General features: G+C 44.6%; 1 protein-coding gene across 1 annotated transcript in view; it reads left to right on the top strand.

The window, feature by feature from the left end:
* The first annotated feature begins 3,615 nt into the window (after window positions 1–3,615).
* The window catches only part of stab2 (stabilin 2), a 48,575-nt gene continuing 32,133 nt past the window's right edge, over window positions 3,616–20,057 (top strand). The window contains exons 1-21 of the mRNA XM_034163141.1: window positions 3,616–3,751; window positions 4,505–4,623; window positions 4,693–4,808; window positions 5,934–6,019; window positions 7,095–7,161; window positions 7,320–7,415; window positions 7,766–7,888; window positions 8,011–8,207; window positions 8,437–8,567; window positions 11,063–11,196; window positions 11,387–11,466; window positions 11,662–11,811; window positions 12,013–12,156; window positions 12,232–12,294; window positions 12,450–12,566; window positions 15,573–15,626; window positions 15,708–15,788; window positions 16,542–16,694; window positions 17,850–17,909; window positions 19,053–19,151; window positions 19,669–19,755. Coding sequence (XP_034019032.1) covers window positions 3,662–3,751; window positions 4,505–4,623; window positions 4,693–4,808; window positions 5,934–6,019; window positions 7,095–7,161; window positions 7,320–7,415; window positions 7,766–7,888; window positions 8,011–8,207; window positions 8,437–8,567; window positions 11,063–11,196; window positions 11,387–11,466; window positions 11,662–11,811; window positions 12,013–12,156; window positions 12,232–12,294; window positions 12,450–12,566; window positions 15,573–15,626; window positions 15,708–15,788; window positions 16,542–16,694; window positions 17,850–17,909; window positions 19,053–19,151; window positions 19,669–19,755 — 2,247 coding nt within the window. The 5' untranslated portion in view covers window positions 3,616–3,661. The remainder of the gene's footprint in view (window positions 3,752–4,504; window positions 4,624–4,692; window positions 4,809–5,933; window positions 6,020–7,094; window positions 7,162–7,319; window positions 7,416–7,765; window positions 7,889–8,010; window positions 8,208–8,436; window positions 8,568–11,062; window positions 11,197–11,386; window positions 11,467–11,661; window positions 11,812–12,012; window positions 12,157–12,231; window positions 12,295–12,449; window positions 12,567–15,572; window positions 15,627–15,707; window positions 15,789–16,541; window positions 16,695–17,849; window positions 17,910–19,052; window positions 19,152–19,668; window positions 19,756–20,057) is intronic.

Consider the following 20,057-nt stretch of genomic DNA (forward strand, 5'->3'; position numbering starts at 1 on the left):
GGAAGGCGTGAGACAGCTTGGGAACTGAACCAGCAAACTCCTTAGCCTCTCTTCCATCACAATAATGCAATAATTTATTTTAAAATTCAGACAAGATGAAGTGATTGACTCTGATCTGGTCTCCAAATGATTCAAAATGCTGCTGCTGCTGCTGCTGGAGTTTTGACCATGAAGAGAAAGTTTGATCATGTTACCGCGATTCTGGCCTTCCTCCACTGGCTTTTTAAAGTCAGATTTTGAGGTTTTGTTATTAACAAAGAAAATCCTTCATGGACTCGGGGCTCCTATATGGCTGACCAAATTAAACCTTATGCATTGACTCGCGTTCTGCGTTCTCAGGAGGCACGATTACTGTGTGTTTGTTCTAAGGGTCAAAAAGAAGTGGGCAGGTCACAGAGTTTTCTCTGTTCTCTAGAACATTCTGCTTGTTGAGATCAAACCTGTCTGATCCTCTGGAGTCATTTAAAGGCTTCTCAGATCTTGTTCATAATCATCTTGTTCTTAGCCACACTGAGTCATTAACTTTCATCTCAAGTCTATTACTCACTGATGGGGAAGGACTCAGATTCCTGGAATTACTGCTAGTTATCATGTTACCTGTTAATTAGCTGTTACAGGTGATATTAGTCATTCTGATTGATTGATTGATTGATTGATTGATTGATTGATTGATTGATTGATTGATTGATTGATTGAATGAGATTTGCTCTCTGTCATCCTGCCTGCATGAGGTGAGTGGAGGTCACTGAGCCACCACTAGAGGAACCAGCAGGTCGACCCCTGAGGTTGCCGATAGAGTCCAGGGGTGGGCGTCGCGGGCCGAGACACTGCAGGTTTTCCGTGTAACCAATCACCTCAGCAGGTGGGTTGCTGATGAGCTTCTGCTCTGAACATAAACACCTGGTTGTCTATGAAATCACCTGCTGAAACACCTGATCTTTAATGAAATCACCTGCTGAGGTGATTGGTTGCATGGAAAACCTGCAGTGTCTCGGCCCTTTATGGCACATGATTGCCCACCCCTGCGATAGACGATGGAAGATAGATGGTGACAAACTTCCTGTTGCACTGAGGAGCATCGGTGGGTCACGTGGAATGAGCCTTGGAACGGAAAGAACCAGTGACTGTGAGTAAATGATTTAAACTCACTGGTGGGCTGGGTCAGGGTTAAACCTTGGCTCATGGACTGGGTCAGGGTTAAACCTTAGTTCATAGGCTGGGTCAGGGTTAAACCTTGGCTCATGGACTGGGTCAGGGTTAAACCTTGGCTCATGGACTGGGTCAGGGTTAAACCTTGGTTCATAGGCTGGGTCAGGGTTAAACCTTGGCTCATGGACTGGGTCAGGGTTAAACCTTGGTTCATAGGCTGGGTCAGGGTTAAACCTTGGTTCATAGGCTGGGTCAGGGTTAAACCTTGGCTCATGGACTGGGTCAGGGTTAAACCTTGGTTCATAGGCTGGGTCAGGGTTAAACCTTGGCTCATGGACTGGGTCAGGGTTAAACCTTGGTTCATAGGCTGGGTCAGGGTTAAACCTTGGCTGGTGGGCTGGGTCAGGTTTAAACCTTTGTTCATGGGCTGGGTCAGGCTTAATCCTTGGCTCATGGGCTGTGTCTGGGTTAAACCTTGGCTGGTGGTCTGGGTCAGGGTTAAACCTTGGCTCATAGGCTGGGTCAGGGTTAAACCTTGGCTCATAGGCTGGGTCAGGGTTAAACCTTGGCTGGTGGTCTGGGTCAGGGTTAAACCTTGGCTCATAGGCTGGGTCAGGGTTAAACCTTGGCTCATAGGCTGGGTCAGGGTTAAACCTTGGCTGGTGGTCTGGGTCAGGGTTAAACCTTGGCTCATAGGCTGGGTCAGGGTTAAACCTTGGCTCATAGGCTGGGTCAGGGTTAAACCTTGGCTCATAGGCTGGGTCAGGGTTAAACCTTGGCTGGTGGTCTGGGTCAGGGTTAAACCTTGGCTCATAGGCTGGGTCAGGGTTAAACCTTGGCTCATAGGCTGGGTCAGGGTTAAACCTTGGCTCATAGGCTGGGTCAGGGTTAAACCTTGGCTCATAGGCTGGGTCAGGGTTAAACCTTGGCTGGTGGTCTGGGTCAGGGTTAAACCTTGGCTCATAGGCTGGGTCAGGGTTAAACCTTGGCTCATAGGCTGGGTCAGGGTTAAACCTTGGCTGGTGGTCTGGGTCAGGGAAAAGGTAAATACATAACAATGATTTAAGTTCTTTTGGCTCCTCCCTTTTTGCTTGGGGTCGTCTCAGCCGATCTGACTTGGATTAAATAAGTTCTTACAAATTTTGTTTCAACAATCTTAATTATTAATTAGTGATCAAAAAAATGCTGATTATTTTGATGACAGATTTAGATTTCCTCACCAAAAGTAGCTCACTGTGTTAAAGTGCAGGTTTCTTTTTTATTTGTTTTTTTCTTTTTTAGATCAGAGTGAACGTTCAGCACAAAATGTTTTCCCTGAAAGTCCTGACGGCGCACAAAGATCCAGGAACATCAGATTTACACGCCAGGAAATCCTGTCATTATGTGAACTGGCACAAATCTGATCCCAGACCAGCGGTCACAATGTGTCACTTTACTACCGTCATGAAAATGAACAGATTTCACTGACGGTAACATGTCAGTTCAAAGTTCTTCACTCTTTAGGACAGAAAATCAAAACGCAAAACAAAATAAAGTATTGGAACACTTTAGTACGAGACAGCAAACATCTACCTGAACTGCAGGGACCTTTGACCCAGAAATGATGTGACCTTTGATGGTTTCTGCACTCACTCATGTGATCAGACTGACACTGTGAAAAACTAAAAGTACCTGAAAAGAAAAAAAAAGGTTGTTAAGTTTTATGACACAGTAACTTCACCTTTAACCTTGCCTTTGAAGTTTGACCTTTGAGGTTGATTGTTGACAGTGACCTTGCATCAACATTAACCAAATTGTGGCAGCATGGTGACTTAGTGGTTAGCACTGTTGCCTCACAACAAGAATGTCATGGGATCGATTCCCACCTGTGGCCTCAGGGTCCCCCGGCTTGTGAAAATGTGTTGTTTTCTTTTCTGTAGATATCCTTATACCCCCCCCCCCCACCCCTTATTAGTTTTATTTTATTTTAGTATTTATTTTAGAACTATAATTAGCATTAAATGTTCTTGAACATGTCTTCCATGGTGCTGAGTGTTTTACGAGTTATTGTTTCTAAATTAATTTTTAGTGTAGTGAAACAGCACCACCTGCTGTCAGCACAGCTGAGGACTGATGGGTTTGGCAGAAGTATGTGCGGTGAGTGCTCTTCTTCTTTGGTTTATTTGGAGTGGGTGCGTTTTTCCCTTTATATCCACATTGATTGATTGATTGATCGATTGATTGATTGATTGATTGATTGATTGATTGATCAACAGTTGGATTATAGTTTTTGTGTTTGGTTATGAATCAGGACTCAGCCGGTTTTTTGGAGGGTGGGGGGTGAGCTGTGTGTGTGTGTGTGTGTGTGTGTGTGTGTGTGTGTGTGTGTGTGTGTGTGTGTGTGTGTGTGTGTGTGTGTGTGTGTGGTGAGATGGGCTGGTGTGTGATGAGGGAGGCAGGAAATGACAGAGTGAGAGAGGAAGAGAGAGAGTTCAGATAAAGAGACGGAGGACAGAAGACGACAGAAGACGACATGGCGTCCACTCCGAGCAGCGTGTTTGTGTCTCTGACGATGACGATGATGATGACGATGATGATGACAACGAGAAGCGCACCTGGACAGGTAACAGCATCACTCATCCATTCATTAAAGGGATTTTTATGTCTCGTATGAAGTGTGACATGTTGACATAAGTGACGTTCCTTTAATGTGTAAACAACATGAAAGACTTAATTAATCAAAGATATTTCATGTTTTTTTTTCTGGCCAACTTGATTTAATTTGTTAATATTCAACCATTTCTTTATTAAAGGACGTAAACACTCCAAAAAACAGGATGGGGGCAATTTTTGCTAAATATAATGATCAAGTCATCACTTTTACAGCCTTTATTTGACAAGTCAGGGGGATGAACACAAGCATAAACATACAATATTTCTTTATATTTACATCAAGACAGATCAGCTGTAAACTACATGATTAATTTGACTGAAGTTCACAGACCCGGTGAGTGTGTCAGGACCGGTCCACATGTTGGACCCGGACCACATGTTGTTTTTTTCCTCTGCACATTGAACTATTGATGATATCATAAAGTGGACGCAATATCACCAAAACGATCAGGCAGCAATGACGTAACTGTGTGTGTGTGTGTGTGTGTGTGTGTGTGTGTGTGTGTGTGTGTGTGTGTGTGTGTGTGTGTGTGTGTGTGTGTGTGTGAGTGACAGGTGTCAAACACCTTGCTTGTGAAACTACGACACCTACTGGAAGTATGTGTAATGGTATCTAATTAACAGTTTTGCAGGAGAGACAGAAAAAGATTGTTTCGTTTTGTGTCAGGCAACATGATGGTCACGTTTTGTCTGTTTCTTACAGAATTTCTGTACCAACACGACGGTTCTGAGGACGCAGACGACGTGTCGCTCGTGCAGCCTGAACGCTTTGACCATCTGTCCGGCTGGCTTCACCAAGAATCCCACTCCTGAGGACTGTAGGTGAGTGTGGCTAAACTGGAAAGCGACCAGCAACAGACGGTCAGTTAACATTTGTTCTGTGTGTTTCAGTTACTACATCCGCACGGCCAGTCTGAAGCTGGCCATCAAAGGCTGCTCCTTCGTCTGTTCCCGTCAGGTCGAGCAGACCAGCTGCTGTCCCGGGTACTGGGGCCAAGACTGCATCGGTGTGTACTGACAGGTCAAAGGTCATCCACACCCCGCACATCTCACCACCGCCTGTAGATGTTTCTGCTCACAAGGTTTTATTTCACACAAGCTGAATGAGACAAAAACTACATCAGAGGCTGCAGACCCTCGACCCTGCTGCCTGGTTAATCTCGTCTACACAGAGCTTTGTTTGATTTGCAAATATCTGCACGCACGCACGCACGCACACACACACACACACACACACACACTGACAGGCCCACTCTTGAGATCTTGGTGTCCTTGCAGCACTGTGTTGGTTAAGTGTGATTTGCATAATATATGAAATATAATGATGGTGCTTCACTCTGGAGAAAATGTGCTCAAAGGAGGAAGGTCAAAGGTCAAAAAGCTCCTGAAACTGGACAACGTGACAGAGGGGTACCAAAGCAGACAGGAAAGGAGAGGGAGACTCCGCCCACCTCCAGGATGCAGGATGCATCTTGGGCTCTTGCGATTTGAGGACTTCCATCCTGTCCTGAGGATCTGGTGGTCAGCAGATGGGGAATGTGCTGAGTCGGAGGCCCTGATGTTTCCTCAGCCGGGTTGGTGGCGTGTTATCGCCGTGCGCGTGGATGAGTTTGCAAAAATGATGACCTCCAGCTGATGCTCTTCAGCAGGTCTCAGAGCAGGTTTGGGAGGTTTCTGCTGACGTGACAACAAACAGGGAGATTGAGCGGCGCACTGTGTGCAGTCACAGACAGAGGGTGCTGCAGCAGCCTGCAGAGCACGTTGACCTCAGAGAAAAACTGTGACCTTTTGTCATTTAAACGCTGAATCAGTGGATCAGGTGTTATGTTGGTGAATTTTATTTGGTTCAAACCAGAATCCCAGAGTTTATTTTCCATCCTGTTCTTTAATCTCGTATTTGTGAAGCAAACAGGACATTTTTCAGAAACGATGAAACTCACGTTGACACCTTTGTTCTGGAGCCAAATCCATTTAGTTTCAAACAGAGGTGTGTGTTTTTATCAGACACCCCCCCCCACACACACACACACACCCACACCCCCAAAAAGAACCCCACAGAAAATCCAAAATGTTTTGAGACATTCCATCATCGCAACATGTGACAGACATCTGAGCGTGACTTTGTGTTTCAGAGTGTCCTGAAAATGCAGACAAACCGTGCAACAACAACGGACGCTGTTTAGATGGCATGGGAGGAAATGGAACCTGCAGCTGTAAGGTAACGACATTGAGTACACACAGAGCACACACAAACAGAGTTTGCACACACAGAGTGCACACACACAGAGTACACACACATAGAGTGTACACACAGAGTGCACACACACACACACACAGTGCACGCACAGACTACACACACAGTGAGCACACAGAGTACACACACACACACAGAGTGCACACACAGAGTGTATGCACAGTGTACACACACAGAGTGCACACACAGAGTACACACACAGAGTGTACGCACAGAGTACACACACAGAGTGCACGCACAGAGTGTAGGCACAGTGTACATACACACAGAGTGCACACACAAAGAGTGGACGCACAGAATGTATGCACAGAGTGTATGCACAGTGTACACACACACAGAGTGCATGCAGTGTATGCAGAGTACACACGCACAGTACGCACACACAGAGTGTATGCACAGTGTACAAACAGAGTGCACGCAGCGTATGCAGAGTACACACGCACAGTGTACACACACAGAGTGCTGTACATACACAGAATGCACACACAGACTACACACACAGAGCACGCACAGAGTGTATGCACAGAGTACACACACAGAATACACACACAGAGTGCACGCACAGAGTGTATGCACAGAGTACACACACAGAGTACACACACAGAGCACGCACAGAGTGTATGCACAGTGTACACACACAGTACACACACACAGAGTACACACACACCGAGTGTATGCACAGAGTACACACACACACAGAGTACATGCACACCGAGTGTATGCACAGAGTACACACACAGAGTGCACGCACAGAGTGTATGCACAGAGTACACACACACACAGAGTACATGCACACCGAGTGTATGCACAGAGTACACACACAGAGTGCACGCACAGAGTGTATGCACAGAGTACACACACACACACACAAATTTAATTTTGGTTTAATTCAGATTAAAGTCATGTTTGGTTTCAGTTCACTTTAGGCTGTAGTAAAGGTAGCTATGGGTTAGTTTCTGGTTAGTTTTTGTTTTGTGGAGAATGTTCTGGCATCAGTGTGAGGTCCCCACAAGTTCCTAAAATTCTCTGTTGGGTTCAGGTGGGTTTTGCAGGATTTGCTTGTGAGGACTGTGAACCCAATCGATATGGACCTTCCTGCAGCTCAGGTACCATCCAGAACTAAAACACCTTTCAACTGTCGTCCACATCTTTATTAAAAATGTATTAATATTCTTGTGTGTGTGTGTGTGTGTGTGTGTGTGTGTGTGTGTGTGTGTGTGTGTGTGTGTGTGTGTGTGTGTGTGTGTGTGTGTGTGTGTGTCAGTGTGTAGGTGTGTTCATGGTTTGTGTCTTTCTGGATTGAAAGGTCACGGATCGTGTTTATGTTTTTCGGGATATCAGGGACTAAACTGTGACCAGGGTGAGACTCTAATTTAAAAACTTTAATTAATCACATAAATTATTTGCAAATGTAATTTTGTCTGTGGGGGGCGGGGTTCTGTCCCACCTGGACAAGTGGACCATAGTTTTTTTTCTTTTTTTAATCATACAGTGATTGAGACAGTAATTGTTTAAAGTGTGTTTACCAACATCAGTCATGTGGCCTCCCAACAACTGCAGTACCAGCTTCCAGCAGTAGGTGGTGCAAATGAGTAAATATTTTGATGGCTGTGATCCGATTGGTTCCTGTTTTTTTTTTTTTTTAATCATGAAATCATCTTCAGCCTCGTTTTACGTCTGTCTCCATGGAAACGTATCACCTGCTTTCAGAGTCACCTGAGTGCTCGGCGCTGCGCTGCCAGCAGAACGCTCGCTGTATGGAGGACGCTCTGAGCAGACAGCTGATGTGTCAGTGTTTACCGGGTTACCAGTACTCAGGAGGACAGTGTGTCTGTGAGTCTGTCTGCCCACTAGGGGGCAGTAAAGCTTTGAGGTCAATGTGTAGTGATGACCACACTGGTTTCTTGGGACTCTAACATCTCCCTGAAGGACTTTGTGTTTGTGCATCTCCTCAGCCATCAACCCGTGTCTCCAGCAGGTTTGCCACGCCCATGCCACCTGTGCCCACACTGGTCCCAACAAACACCTGTGTAATTGTAACGAGGGCTACAGAGGGGACGGACGTGTCTGCATGGCCATCGACCGCTGTCAGACCAACTATGGAGGCTGTTCCGCTGACTCCACCCACTGTGTGAACGATGGACCTGGAAAGGTAAAACTGACTGATCTGGATCAAATACAGATTTGAGACCAGGATTAGGACTGAGACTAAGGTCAGGTTTGTGTAGGGCCTGGAAGTGTTGTTGGGAAGGCTGGAAGTATCAGGATGAGTATCAAGGATCAGGATCAGGATCAGGCTTAGACCAAGAAAGGGTTTTGGCAGATTTGGGATTGGTACTGGTGTTGGTTTCAGAACAGTTTCTGTGTTTCCTGTCCTACAGTCTCACTGCGAGTGTCTTTATGGGTTCCATGACCTGCAGGATGGAGTCCGCTGCAGTCTGAGGGATTCTTGCAAACCAAGTTCCTGCCACAGGAATGCCAACTGTTCCACTGTGGCACCATATCAAGTCGAGTATGTGACTTTATTTCAGGGAACATATCCAGCAGCACCTCAAAACCTGAGAAACCTCAACCAGGATCATAAACCGAACCAGAGATAACTGAAGATTACAGTTTCCCAACATGATTTTAATTACAGTCTGATGTTAACAAAATTTATCACAAATTTAATCACAACACAATCACAGGGTTAAACCTTCCATGGCCCATGAGCAAGCACCTTACATGACAATGTCAAGAAAAAAATACTCCTCCTCAGGAAGAAACCTCCAGCAGACCAGGCTCAGTGGGGTGACCATCTGTTATTCCTAATATGACAAAATACAGACAAGATAGACAGAAATGTTGCAGCTAAACTACCTCACGTAGAGTTCACAGTGATGGGTTCAAATGTGAGGTGAGAATTAGAGTCCCGGTGAAACAGGTCCACCACTGAGGCAGGAGATTCCCCACAGCTCACAGCAAACCAGACAGACCTCTAACCCCTCAACAAAGTGCCCTGTCACCGAGCAAAACCTGTTCAAATGTTCTCATCTAGCCTGCACACATATCAAGTTCACACACACTGAGTTCCAAATTCTAGTTTCAATGATGCTCAACCTTGATCCAGAGAGTCCTCATGGTCATGGCACAGCAGGGAGCAATCACATGGATCAGCAGATATGATCCATCTCACACATTTCATTGATGTCTCTCACACATCTTTCAGATGTTGCTTTCATGTCTTATAGATGTCTCAAACATGTTTCAGATGTCCTTCACGTCGCATAGATGTCCCTCTGATGTCTCTCAGATGTTTCGTAGATGTTCTTCTCATTTCTCATAGATGTGTCTCCCACATGTTTCAGATGCTCTTCACATGTCTCATAGATGTCTCTCTCACATGTTTCAGATGCTCTTCACATGTCTCTTAGATGTCTCTTCCACATGTTTCAGATGCTCTTCACATGTCTCATAGATGTCTCTCAGATGTTTCATAGATGTTCTTCTCATTTCTCATTGATGTCTCTCCCACATGTTTCAGATGTTCTTCACATCTCTCATAGATGTCCCTCGGATGTCTCAGATGTCTCTCACATGACTCACAGATTTTTCTCTCATGTCTTCTAGATGTCTCATAGATGTGCCAGTATGTCTTATTGATGTTTCATAGATGTTCTTCTCATGTCTCATAGATGTCCCTCTTATGTCTCATAGATGCCTCATTGATCTCCCTCTCATGTCACATATCCCTCTCATGTCTCATAAATGTCCCCCTCACGTCTCATAGATGTCCATCTCATGCCTCAGTGATGTCTCATTGATGGTCCCCCTGATGTCTCTCACATGTCTCATAGATGTTCCTTGCATGTCTCATAGATGTCCCTCTGATCTGTCTCAGATGTCTAGATGTCTGTCATAGATGTCTCTCACACATGTTTCTCAGACATCTAATAGATGTACCTCACTTGTCTCATAGATGTCTCTCACATGTCCCACAGATATTCCTATCATGTCTCATAGATGTCTCTCACATGTCCCGCTGATGTCTGTTACGTGTCTCATAGATGTACCTCTGATGTCTCTCAGACATCTAATAGATGTACCTTACTTGACTTATAGATGTCTTTCGCATGTCCCATAGATGTTCCTGTCATGTCTCATAGATGTCTCTTTCATGTCCTGCTGATGTTTCTCACTTGTCTCATAGATGTTCCTCTCATTTCTCATAGATGTCTCTCAGGTGCCTCATAGATGTTCCTCTCATTTCTCATAGATGTCTCTCACATGTCCCGCTGATGTCTCTCACATGTCTCATAGATGTACCTCTGATGTCTCTCAGACATCTAATAGATGTACCTTACTTGACTTATAGATGTCTTTCGCATGTCCCATAGATGTTCCTCTCATTTCTCATAGATGTCTCTCACATGTCCCGCTGATGTCTCTCACATGTCTCATAGATGTACCTCTGATGTCTCTCAGACATCTAATAGATGTACCTTACTTGACTTATAGATGTCTTTCGCATGTCCCATAGATGTTCCTCTCATTTCTCATAGATGTCTCTCACATGTCCCGCTGATGTCTCTCACATGTCTCATAGATGTACCTCTGATGTCTCTCAGACATCTAATAGATGTACCTTACTTGACTTATAGATGTCTTTCGCATGTCCCATAGATGTTCCTGTCATGTCTCATGTCTCATAGATGTCTCTTTCATGTCCTGCTGATGTTTCTCACTTGTCTCATAGATGTTCCTCTCATTTCTCATAGTTGTCTCTCAGGTGTCTCATAGATGTTCCTCTCATTTCTCATAGATGTCTCTCACATGTCCCGCTCATGTCTCTCCCTTGTCTCATAGATGTTCCTCTCATTTCTCACAGATGTCTCTCACATGTCCCGCTGATGTCTCTCACATGTCTCATGGATGTCCCTCTGATGTCTCTCAGACATCTAATAGATGTACCTCACGTGTCTCATGCATGTTCCTGTCATGTCTCTCAGATGTCTGTCTGTCTTTCAGATGCACCTGTCTCCAAGGTTACATCGGTAACGGTAAAGTCTGCTACGGGAACATCATGCAGCGTCTGAACGACCTGAACACGGAGCCCGACAGCCAGTGGAGGGGTCAGCTGACAAGCAGCATCACGCTGTTCGGTATGAGATGATACACGGAACAATTCCAAAGCGTGATCCTGCTCCCAAACCAGAACCTCCATGTTCACTGACCCACATGACTAACGGTGTTATAACGTAATTATAGGACGGGTGCACTATGATTTACCCTGTAACATGAATAAAGTCGGTTAGAACATGAAGAACTGAGCAGTCACGTTTTGTCTTTCAGGTTCGGTGTCATGGTCTCTGCAGAATTTGGGTCCATTCACCGTCTTTGTCCCGATCAATAAAGGCTTTAAAGGAACTTCTGTGAGAAGATGGAATTCAAATAATTTTTCATGTGACTTAAGTGTTTTAAAGTCTCAACTTTAAATTTACAATTGATGAGCCAATGGGAAAAAAAAAAAAATCCAGTTTTATTACCACAGATGTTCAGTACTCGTGACGCGATATTCAGAACTTTATAATCCACTTTGACTTTGTAATTTTTGTCTATCTTTACAGGTGAAGTCTCTGACCTCTGACCTTTCCAAAGCGAAATACCTGTGTAACCTGCACATTGTTGCTGGTATGATGCCCTTTGACAGCCTGAAGAAAACTGACGTCTACTACACACTGACGGGGAAATCAGCCGAGATGGACACATCCGAGGGGGTGAGACAGCAACGTGTCCATAAAAAAAAAAAAAAAAAAACACATTTCTGACATGAAATATACAGTCAGCGTTGAGTAAAAATCATCATAATAAGGGTTTGAAAAAATATGTACAAACATCTGAGTGGAGAAAATTCATCATTTACTGGACAAAAAAACACACACGAAAAAAAATCCTTCTTAAAATTGATTTTTTAACAGGACACTCAGACCAAAATCCGTATCCATGGCAGCAGAAAGAAGGGCGTGGTCATCCAGTCTGATGTCATTGCCTCCAATGGTGTGATCCACATCATCAACAAGCTGATGGACAGCGTCTCTGCTACTGTGGACAGTGAGCGCCAGGTGACGATGCGCTCATGTGTTCATGCGGTTCATCCACTCACCCTTGGTGCTAATGTCCAACATGTTTGTCCACAGGAGAACCTGATGAAGATCATTTCTGACTACGGCAAATTTGACACCTTCAAGTCTTTATTACAAGTACGTCTTCTTTAGCTCACTGACTCAAAACGAAAAGAGTCTGGACCAAAGATGACCCCGCCCCCAGGCCAAACACATTACATTACACATTGTTCTGTATTTGCATTGTGGCCTGTAGGGGGTGCTGTGTTGTAAGGTATTGGTATGTTTTGCAGAAAGTGGACATGTTGTCTCTGATGGACATGGCGGGTCCTTACACTGTGTTCGCGCCCACTAGCTTCGCCTTTGACACGTTGCAGGACGGCTACCTGCAGTACTTCAGTAGCCCTCAAGTGAGTCTGCACCATGTAAAGTTCCTTCTTGCACCCATGAACTGACTGAGTGTAAATTCAAAAAGCACAAATGTGATGTCATAAAGTACAACCATTTATACTTTGACTGTGATTTCAGCAGTTTGTCTCATTTATAGTCTTCATGCTAAGCTACGCTAACTGTTATTTTCTGACAAATCTTTCTGTGTAGGCTCTCAGTTGTCCAGGTGGTTTCCATAGTAGAGAAGCTTGAATCTTCGACTGGACTGGGTTGCTTGATGCGAGGACGTTTCGCTTCAAATCGCAGAAGCTTCCTCAGCTAAAATTCTTGCTCTGGAAGTCTGACTTCTGTTTGACTCTTGTAGAGAAGAATAAAACAGAAGCCAACAAAAGCTGGAGTTTAAAACCTAACCAGACCCCTCCTACTGAGAGGCAGACTGCTATAGGCTAGTGACTAAACAATAGCTCTAATTAGCAACTATTGTGCTGTAGTTAGCACACCTAATGGCAGGACAGCTGTCCCTCTAATGATGGGATGGATGCCTTTCTGATGGCTCCCTTGATGACGTGAATGACTCATTACCATGAACAAAAGACTGAAACTCCTTTGACCTGAGTACCCCATTGTAAACAGGGGATAAAGTGTGTCTCAGACCCCCTCCCGGTTAAGGCTGGGTTTCAAACGTTTCACAAAGAATGCCTCCTTGACCCCTCTCTCAAACCATTTCTTCTCTCTGGCTGATATTTTAACTTCCTTGTCCTCAAACGTGTGGTTAGTGTCTTTAAGGTGGAGGTGAACCGCAGACTGAGGTCCACTGGCACCCTCTCTGCGGTGCTGGTATAGCCTTTTGTGTAAAGGTTGCTTCGTTTCACCTATGTAGTGTTCGTTACAGTTTTCCTGACATCTGATAGAATACACTACATTGCTCTGTTTGTAACTAGGGATCATGTCCTTAGGGTGAACTAATTTCTGTCTCAAGGTGTTAACCGGTTTAAAGTAAACTGGGATTTTGTGCTGTCTGAAGATCCTCTGTAGTTTTTCCCCTACTCCTGCTAAATAAGGGAGAGACATTCCTCTTCTTCTTGTCTCCGTCTCCTGTCTATCTGGTCTCTTTGTTCTCTGGGACTTCTGCACTTTGTCCAGGGACCATCGTGGGTACCCACATACTGTGAGGGCTTTCCGGACACGTTGTTCTTTAGCCCTTCCATCTGCAGTTGTGGGCACCTGTAGGGCTCTGTGTTGAAGCGTCCTGATCACCCCGAGCTTGTGTTCAAGGAGGTAGTTTGAGCCGAAGAGCAGATATTGGTCAGTGTGAGTTGGTTTTCTGTAAACCCCTGTCTGGAGCTGCCTGTTCTCTCCTCTCTCTCCTCAACTTGCTGTTGCTTGTCAAAATCAAGCAACAGCAAGTTGAGCACTTTACAGAACACATCAACTCGGTGGACGCCAATATCAAGTTCACACGTGAGGATGCCAGAAACAACCATTTAGCCTTCCTGGACTGTGATGTTACAATTGGAGAGAACAGGCAGCTCCAGACAGGGGTTTACAGAAAACCCACTCACACTGACCAATATCTGCTCTTCGTCTCAAACCACCTCCTTGAACACAAGCTCAGGGTGATCAGGACGCTTCAACACAGAGCCCTACAGGTGCCCACAACTGCAGAGGGAAGGGCTAAAGAACAACAACATGTCCGGAAAGCCCTCACAGTATGTGGGTACCTACGATGGTCCCTGGACAAAGTGCAGAAGTCCCAGAGAACAAAGAGACCAGATAGACAGGAGACGGAGACAAGAAGAAGAGGAGTGTCTCTCCCTTATTTAGCAGGAGTAGGGGAAAAACTACAGAGGATCTTCAGACAGCACAAAATCCCAGTTTACTTTAAACCGATTAACACCTTGAGACAGAAATTAGTTCACCCTAAGGACAGGATCCCTAGTTACAAACAGAGCAATGTAGTGTATCATATCAGATGTCAGGAAAACTGTAACGAACACTACATAGGTGAAACGAAGCAACCTTTACACAAAAGGCTATACCAGCACCGCAGAGAGGGCGCCAGTGGACCTCAGCCTGCGGTTCATCTCCACCTTAAAGACACTAACCAGACGTTTGAGGACAATGAAGTTAAAATATTAGCCAGAGAGAAGAAATGGTTTGAGAGAGGGGTCAAGGAGGCATTCTTTGTGAAACGTTTGAAACCCAGCCTTAACTGGGGAGGGGGTCTGAGACACACTTTATCCCCTGTTTACAATGGGGTACTCAGGTCAAAGGAGTTTCAGTCTTTTGTTCATGGTAATGAGTCATTCACGTCATCAAGGGAGCCATCAGAAAGGCATCCATCCCATCATTAGAGGGACAGCTGTCCTGCCATTAGGTGTGCTAACTACAGCACAATAGTTGCTAATTAGAGCTATTGTTTAGTCACTAGCCTATAGCAGTCTGCCTCTCAGTAGGAGGGGTCTGGTTAGGTTTAAAACTCCAGCTTTTGTTGGCTTCTGTTTTATTCTTCTCTACAAGAGTCAGACAGAAGTCAGACTTCCAGAGCAAGAATTTTAGCTGAGGAAGCTTCTGCGATTTGAAGCGAAACGTCCTCGCGTCAAGCAGCCCAGTCCAGTCGAAGATTCAAGCTTCTCTACTTCTGACAAATCAAAGAATTTCCCTTGAACTCTGATCTCCTTGGTGATTTTGAGAAAGGAGGGACTTACTGCTCTTTATGACATCATGGAAATGACAGAAAATTGAATGTGGCTCATCTTTAAGTGTTCTAATGTAATTTATTTTCCAGTTGATGTTCACAGAATTAGAACGGGAACAAAAAGCTTGGAAAAAAAAATGGTCCAATTTGATATCAGAATCGATTTTTAGGTCAGAGTTCATTTTGTGAAAAATAAATAAATAATTACACTTCCGGCTGATGTTTGAGAGAATCTGAGCTTTTAGGGGACCTTCTATGTGATTGGACTCTTATGTGTTGGACATCTCAGTCCACCTGGACTCTCTGACGGCTGTTCTTGAACCTTCAGGGTCATACCAAACTGCTGGAGCTGCTCAGGAACCACGTGGTCCCGTCCACCGCGGTGAGTGTGTCCTGATATTTGTCCTGTTTGGAATTTGTCTTTAAATCCAGGATAATAAATCTTACTTTTGCTCCTTTGAAGCTGGACATCTATAACGCCGCGTCTAACCCGAGGATCATGACCTCAGCCAATCAGATTCTCGTGTTTAACGTGACTGGAAATGTAAGTAAAGTTCTAGTTTCTATTAGCATTATTATTATTTCTTGTCTGGTGTGTCAGCTCCCATCATGCACTGGGGCAGTGTCCTGTTAGTGGTAGTTAGTCTGTGTTAGTGTTACTAGTTGTTATTTTGTGTCCTCTCTGTGAAGAACCGCCTGAGGTTTAGTTTTTTGTGTTTCCAAATCAACCTTTTTGTTCATCTGAGGCTGCTTCCGGTTTCACCGGGTTCCTTGTTGTGATCTGTCCTCCAGAAGAAGATGGCAGAAACACGACGAGATGTTTAGTAGCTTTCAGGTTCACCCCTGGATATCTCTCTCCTGGGAGACTGAGAACCATAATCGATAATCCCAGATTACCAGATCAGGTTTTTGGATTATGATTCAATCTGAGGAGATATCAGCCTGGAAGACTTCATGTCTGTGGTCAGAGTTCATGTCCATGAGAAGATGACACCTGTACTGGAGTAAAATCCAGGAGGACAGTTCGGAATGCAGGAGCCAGGAAGTGGTAGTGAAGAGGACCAGATGGAGACCCTCGTCTCAGACTGAAGGTCTGACCTGTCAGATCATATGGCCGTATTGGTGACAGTGGGTTTGTTTGGACTTACCTTGGAGGTCAGGTGTGTCTCCACAGGGCGGTTCTTCAGACGAGCTTAATGACATAACGTTGACTTCAGCAGTCGGGACTTTATTTGGTCCACGAGTTGTAAATGTTGTTTTAACTTTGTGCTTCGTGTCTGACGTTGCTTCCTGTCAGGGTCAGATTCTGGTCAACGGTGCGGCTGTGGTGGAGGCGGACGTCGAGGCGAAGAACGGACGGCTGTATGTGCTGGACGGCGTTCTGATTCCAGCCTCCATTGAACCGGTGCTGCCACACCGATGTGACCTCACAGTCACAGAGATCATCAGCGTGGGTTTCATTCAATCATTCGACACGTTTTGACTTCATACACTTGTCTAATTTTTAAGTACATTTTATTTCTACACTTCTTACTGTCTGGTTCTCAGACTTGGACTCTAACCAGTGACCTAAGGTGACGACTGGATGTCGTTGGTAGCAGGTCAGTTTGGAGGATCCTCGGGAACGACTTTGTGTCTTTCCAGAGGATCCTCCAAAATTGGTTACTTTAGCGAGGCGGCGATGGACCAGTTGTGTGTCTCAGTGGTTGCCATCCAGGACTTATACCAGACTGTACTTTACTTTCCAGTTTCTTTTTTCAACCTTTGATTTCTTTCAGCACATGTGTCTTGATGGTTTTGATAGACTTTCTCCACACTGTGTGGTGCTGAACCTCCTTTACTCTGTCCTTCTATCCTTCAGCTTTCTTCTCTTCCTCTTCCCCTCTTCTTCTCATCTCTCTTTCAGGGACATATCCATTGTCTCTTCTGTCCCACGTCCAAACCTGCTCAGCCTGCTTTCCTGGATGGTCTTGTTTTTTTATTCTGTCCATCTTTGGAACTCCACGTGTTCTTCAGCATTCAAATTTCTTCTTCTGCGCTCCCTTCACAGCTCATGTCGCAGGTTCTTACATCATTACCAGTCTTGTAGACCTGACCTTTTGACCTGTGCCTGAACTCTCACATCCCTCCAGTTGTTCCATTCAGACTTTACTTTGTGGATTATTTCTGTTCTCAAGTCTCCATCTTCAAGCATTTAAACCTGTTCACTCTTTTCTGATCTGAACTGTGATCTTCATTAACCCCCTCAGATACTCCCTCCTCTTCCTGTCAACTTTCCATAGCCTTTTTCTGTCATTCCAGTGTCCTCTAGGTCCTTCTGGAGCTGCACAACACAAAGTCATCTGCAAAAATCTGCAGCAGGAACATCCTGAAGATCTGTTACAGCAGGGGTCACTGACCCTGCTGTTGGAGGTCACATGTCCAGCTGATGTGAGCTCACCTGTGTTAATTAGTTAGCAGTGGGTGGAGCAGGACAGGAGCAGGGTCAGTGACCTTTACTGTTTGTGAAATGGGGTGTTACTGTAGCTATGAGAGGGCGGAGCTTACTGAAATGAGGGTTTGACAGCTGTGTGTTTGTAATAATGCAGCATGGTTTGTTTTTCAGGGTCCATGTATGAGCTGCTCAAAGATTAAACTGATGCAGTGTACGTCTGGAGTTTTCACAGTAAGACGTCTCACTCTGCTCATTTTTCAGCAACTCTGATACGTCACACAGTCACACTCTTATGACATCACTGGAAAATTGGTGGGACATGTGGGAATGAAGAATAAAGTAATTTATAAAAAATAAAAACAGTGTTAATATGACAAAAAAGTCATAATTAGATTAGATAGAACTCTATTAATCCCTTGGGAAAACATCCTCAAGGAAACTGAGGTTCCAGCAACATTGTATAGCAGCACACAGGGTAAGAAGCACACAGAGCATCAAAAGTGAAAGTTAAAAAAGTTTGCATATATAAATATAAATGCCAGATATACTGATTGCTACTGGTTTACTGGCTACTACTGTTCCTCTCCTTCCCGTCCCCTGTCTTCCTGTTACTCCTCCTCCCCCTGAGTGAGGAGTTGTACAGTCTGTTGGTCCTGCACTTGGGAAGGAGCAAATAACCCTCATTTTGCAAAAGATTCTAATGTGAAAACAACACTTCTTTTCTTTTATTATACTGTAATGCTGATAAAATATTAAATTCCCTTTGAGCTTTTTATGTGCCTTTTTATGATATCAAGAGTTCATATTACAAAATCAGAAATCTGATCAAGCTCCAAATGAAGAGTAAATGCAAGTTAGCACCTTCATTATGTTGTTGATACGTGCAGAGAGGATCAAAGTGACTCCGCCCCTTTCTCCATAAGCTGAAAATAAAATTTACATAAGTAATATTTAAACAGACATCATTAGTTTTATACAGTTTTCAGCAGATGGTTACAAAAAGATTTACTTTGAGTTCAGTTCAATCTGTTATTAGAGTCTCCTGTGTTAAATGTCAAGGAGACAAGTGAGGGAAGCCACCAAGACGAGCTCCAGTCAGTGGGTGTGATTGGAGAGAGTTTTATCGGTTATTCACCAGTCACAGCTTCAAGGGAAACACAGAAAGCATGTGCTTAAAAAAAAGATAAGTGAAATAATGTGAAATAATGTAACAGCTTGATTGGGATCTCCCACACCGTTCAGCTGGTTTGGAATTATTCTCAAAACATGCACTTTGACCTGAAACTCATCAATTTATAAAATTCTGTAATATTCTGTGACTGACAGATAAATAAGAATAAATCTATTTTTTCTTCTTCTTGTGTTTTTAATCAGGGATCGAACTACGGCTGTGATTACATGTTCTCCATCAGTTCTCCAGGGTTTAACTTCCCATTAAAAGGCTGCTCGCCGCTCTGCAACATAACCTCCACGGTACAAACACACACACACCACACTGACATCAGGTCAGATCCCAGAATGTGTTCCCACGATGGGTGCAAAATGTGATCAGATACGAATGTTTCCGTGAGGTCATAGACGCTGTAACACACGTGGCCTGCAGCCATGAACAGGGTGCATTTTTCTGCAGAAGCTCCTCCTCCTTCTGGCCTGTCATTTTTGAAGCTGGGCCATTTACTGGAGCAAAGTGTGCACAGAACGAGAGAGACATACATGTGCACGGTCATTCCTATCACAGGATTAAACAGACTGTATTTTACACACCTCTTTAAAGGTGGAGCTTTGATTGGATGCAAACATTTTCATCTGATTGCCATCATTATATCAAGTTTTCTGTAAAGGTCAAAGGTCAAGCACTCTGAATGCCTTCATCTTTTAATGTTAAACATTGTGATGGTAGCGGAGCATTAATTAAGCTCTGATTGGTTGGAACTGATCCTGAGAATGCAGTAATTTAAAGTTTAATGTGTAATTTTTTTTTTCTGTGCAGACTCCAGCGTGCTGCAAAGGTTTCTATGGTCCAGACTGCAGCCCCTGTCCAGGAGGATTCCAGAAGCCCTGCTCTGGACACGGTCAGGTCAGAACCCTTTCCTCCATTAGCACGCACCATGTTAGACCCGATTTAAAGCAACATCTCCCTCAAAAAGAAGCTGCCTCAACACTTCCAAAGAAGACTGACAGAGACCCAGAATATGTAAAGACTGGAACCAGGGTGGGAAGGACCAGGGTGGGAATGATTTGGGGGGGGGCTAACTAGGTTAGCAATGACCAGGTTGGGAATGACCACAGTGGGAACAAAGAGGTTGGGAAGGACCAGGTTGGGAAGAACAGGAGCAGGGGTGGGGGGTGGACGACTAACAGGTTGGGAAGGACGGGAGT

This window comes from Thalassophryne amazonica, chromosome 22, assembly GCF_902500255.1.
Source record: "Thalassophryne amazonica chromosome 22, fThaAma1.1, whole genome shotgun sequence".
In the NCBI taxonomy this organism is placed as follows: domain Eukaryota; kingdom Metazoa; phylum Chordata; class Actinopteri; order Batrachoidiformes; family Batrachoididae; genus Thalassophryne; species Thalassophryne amazonica.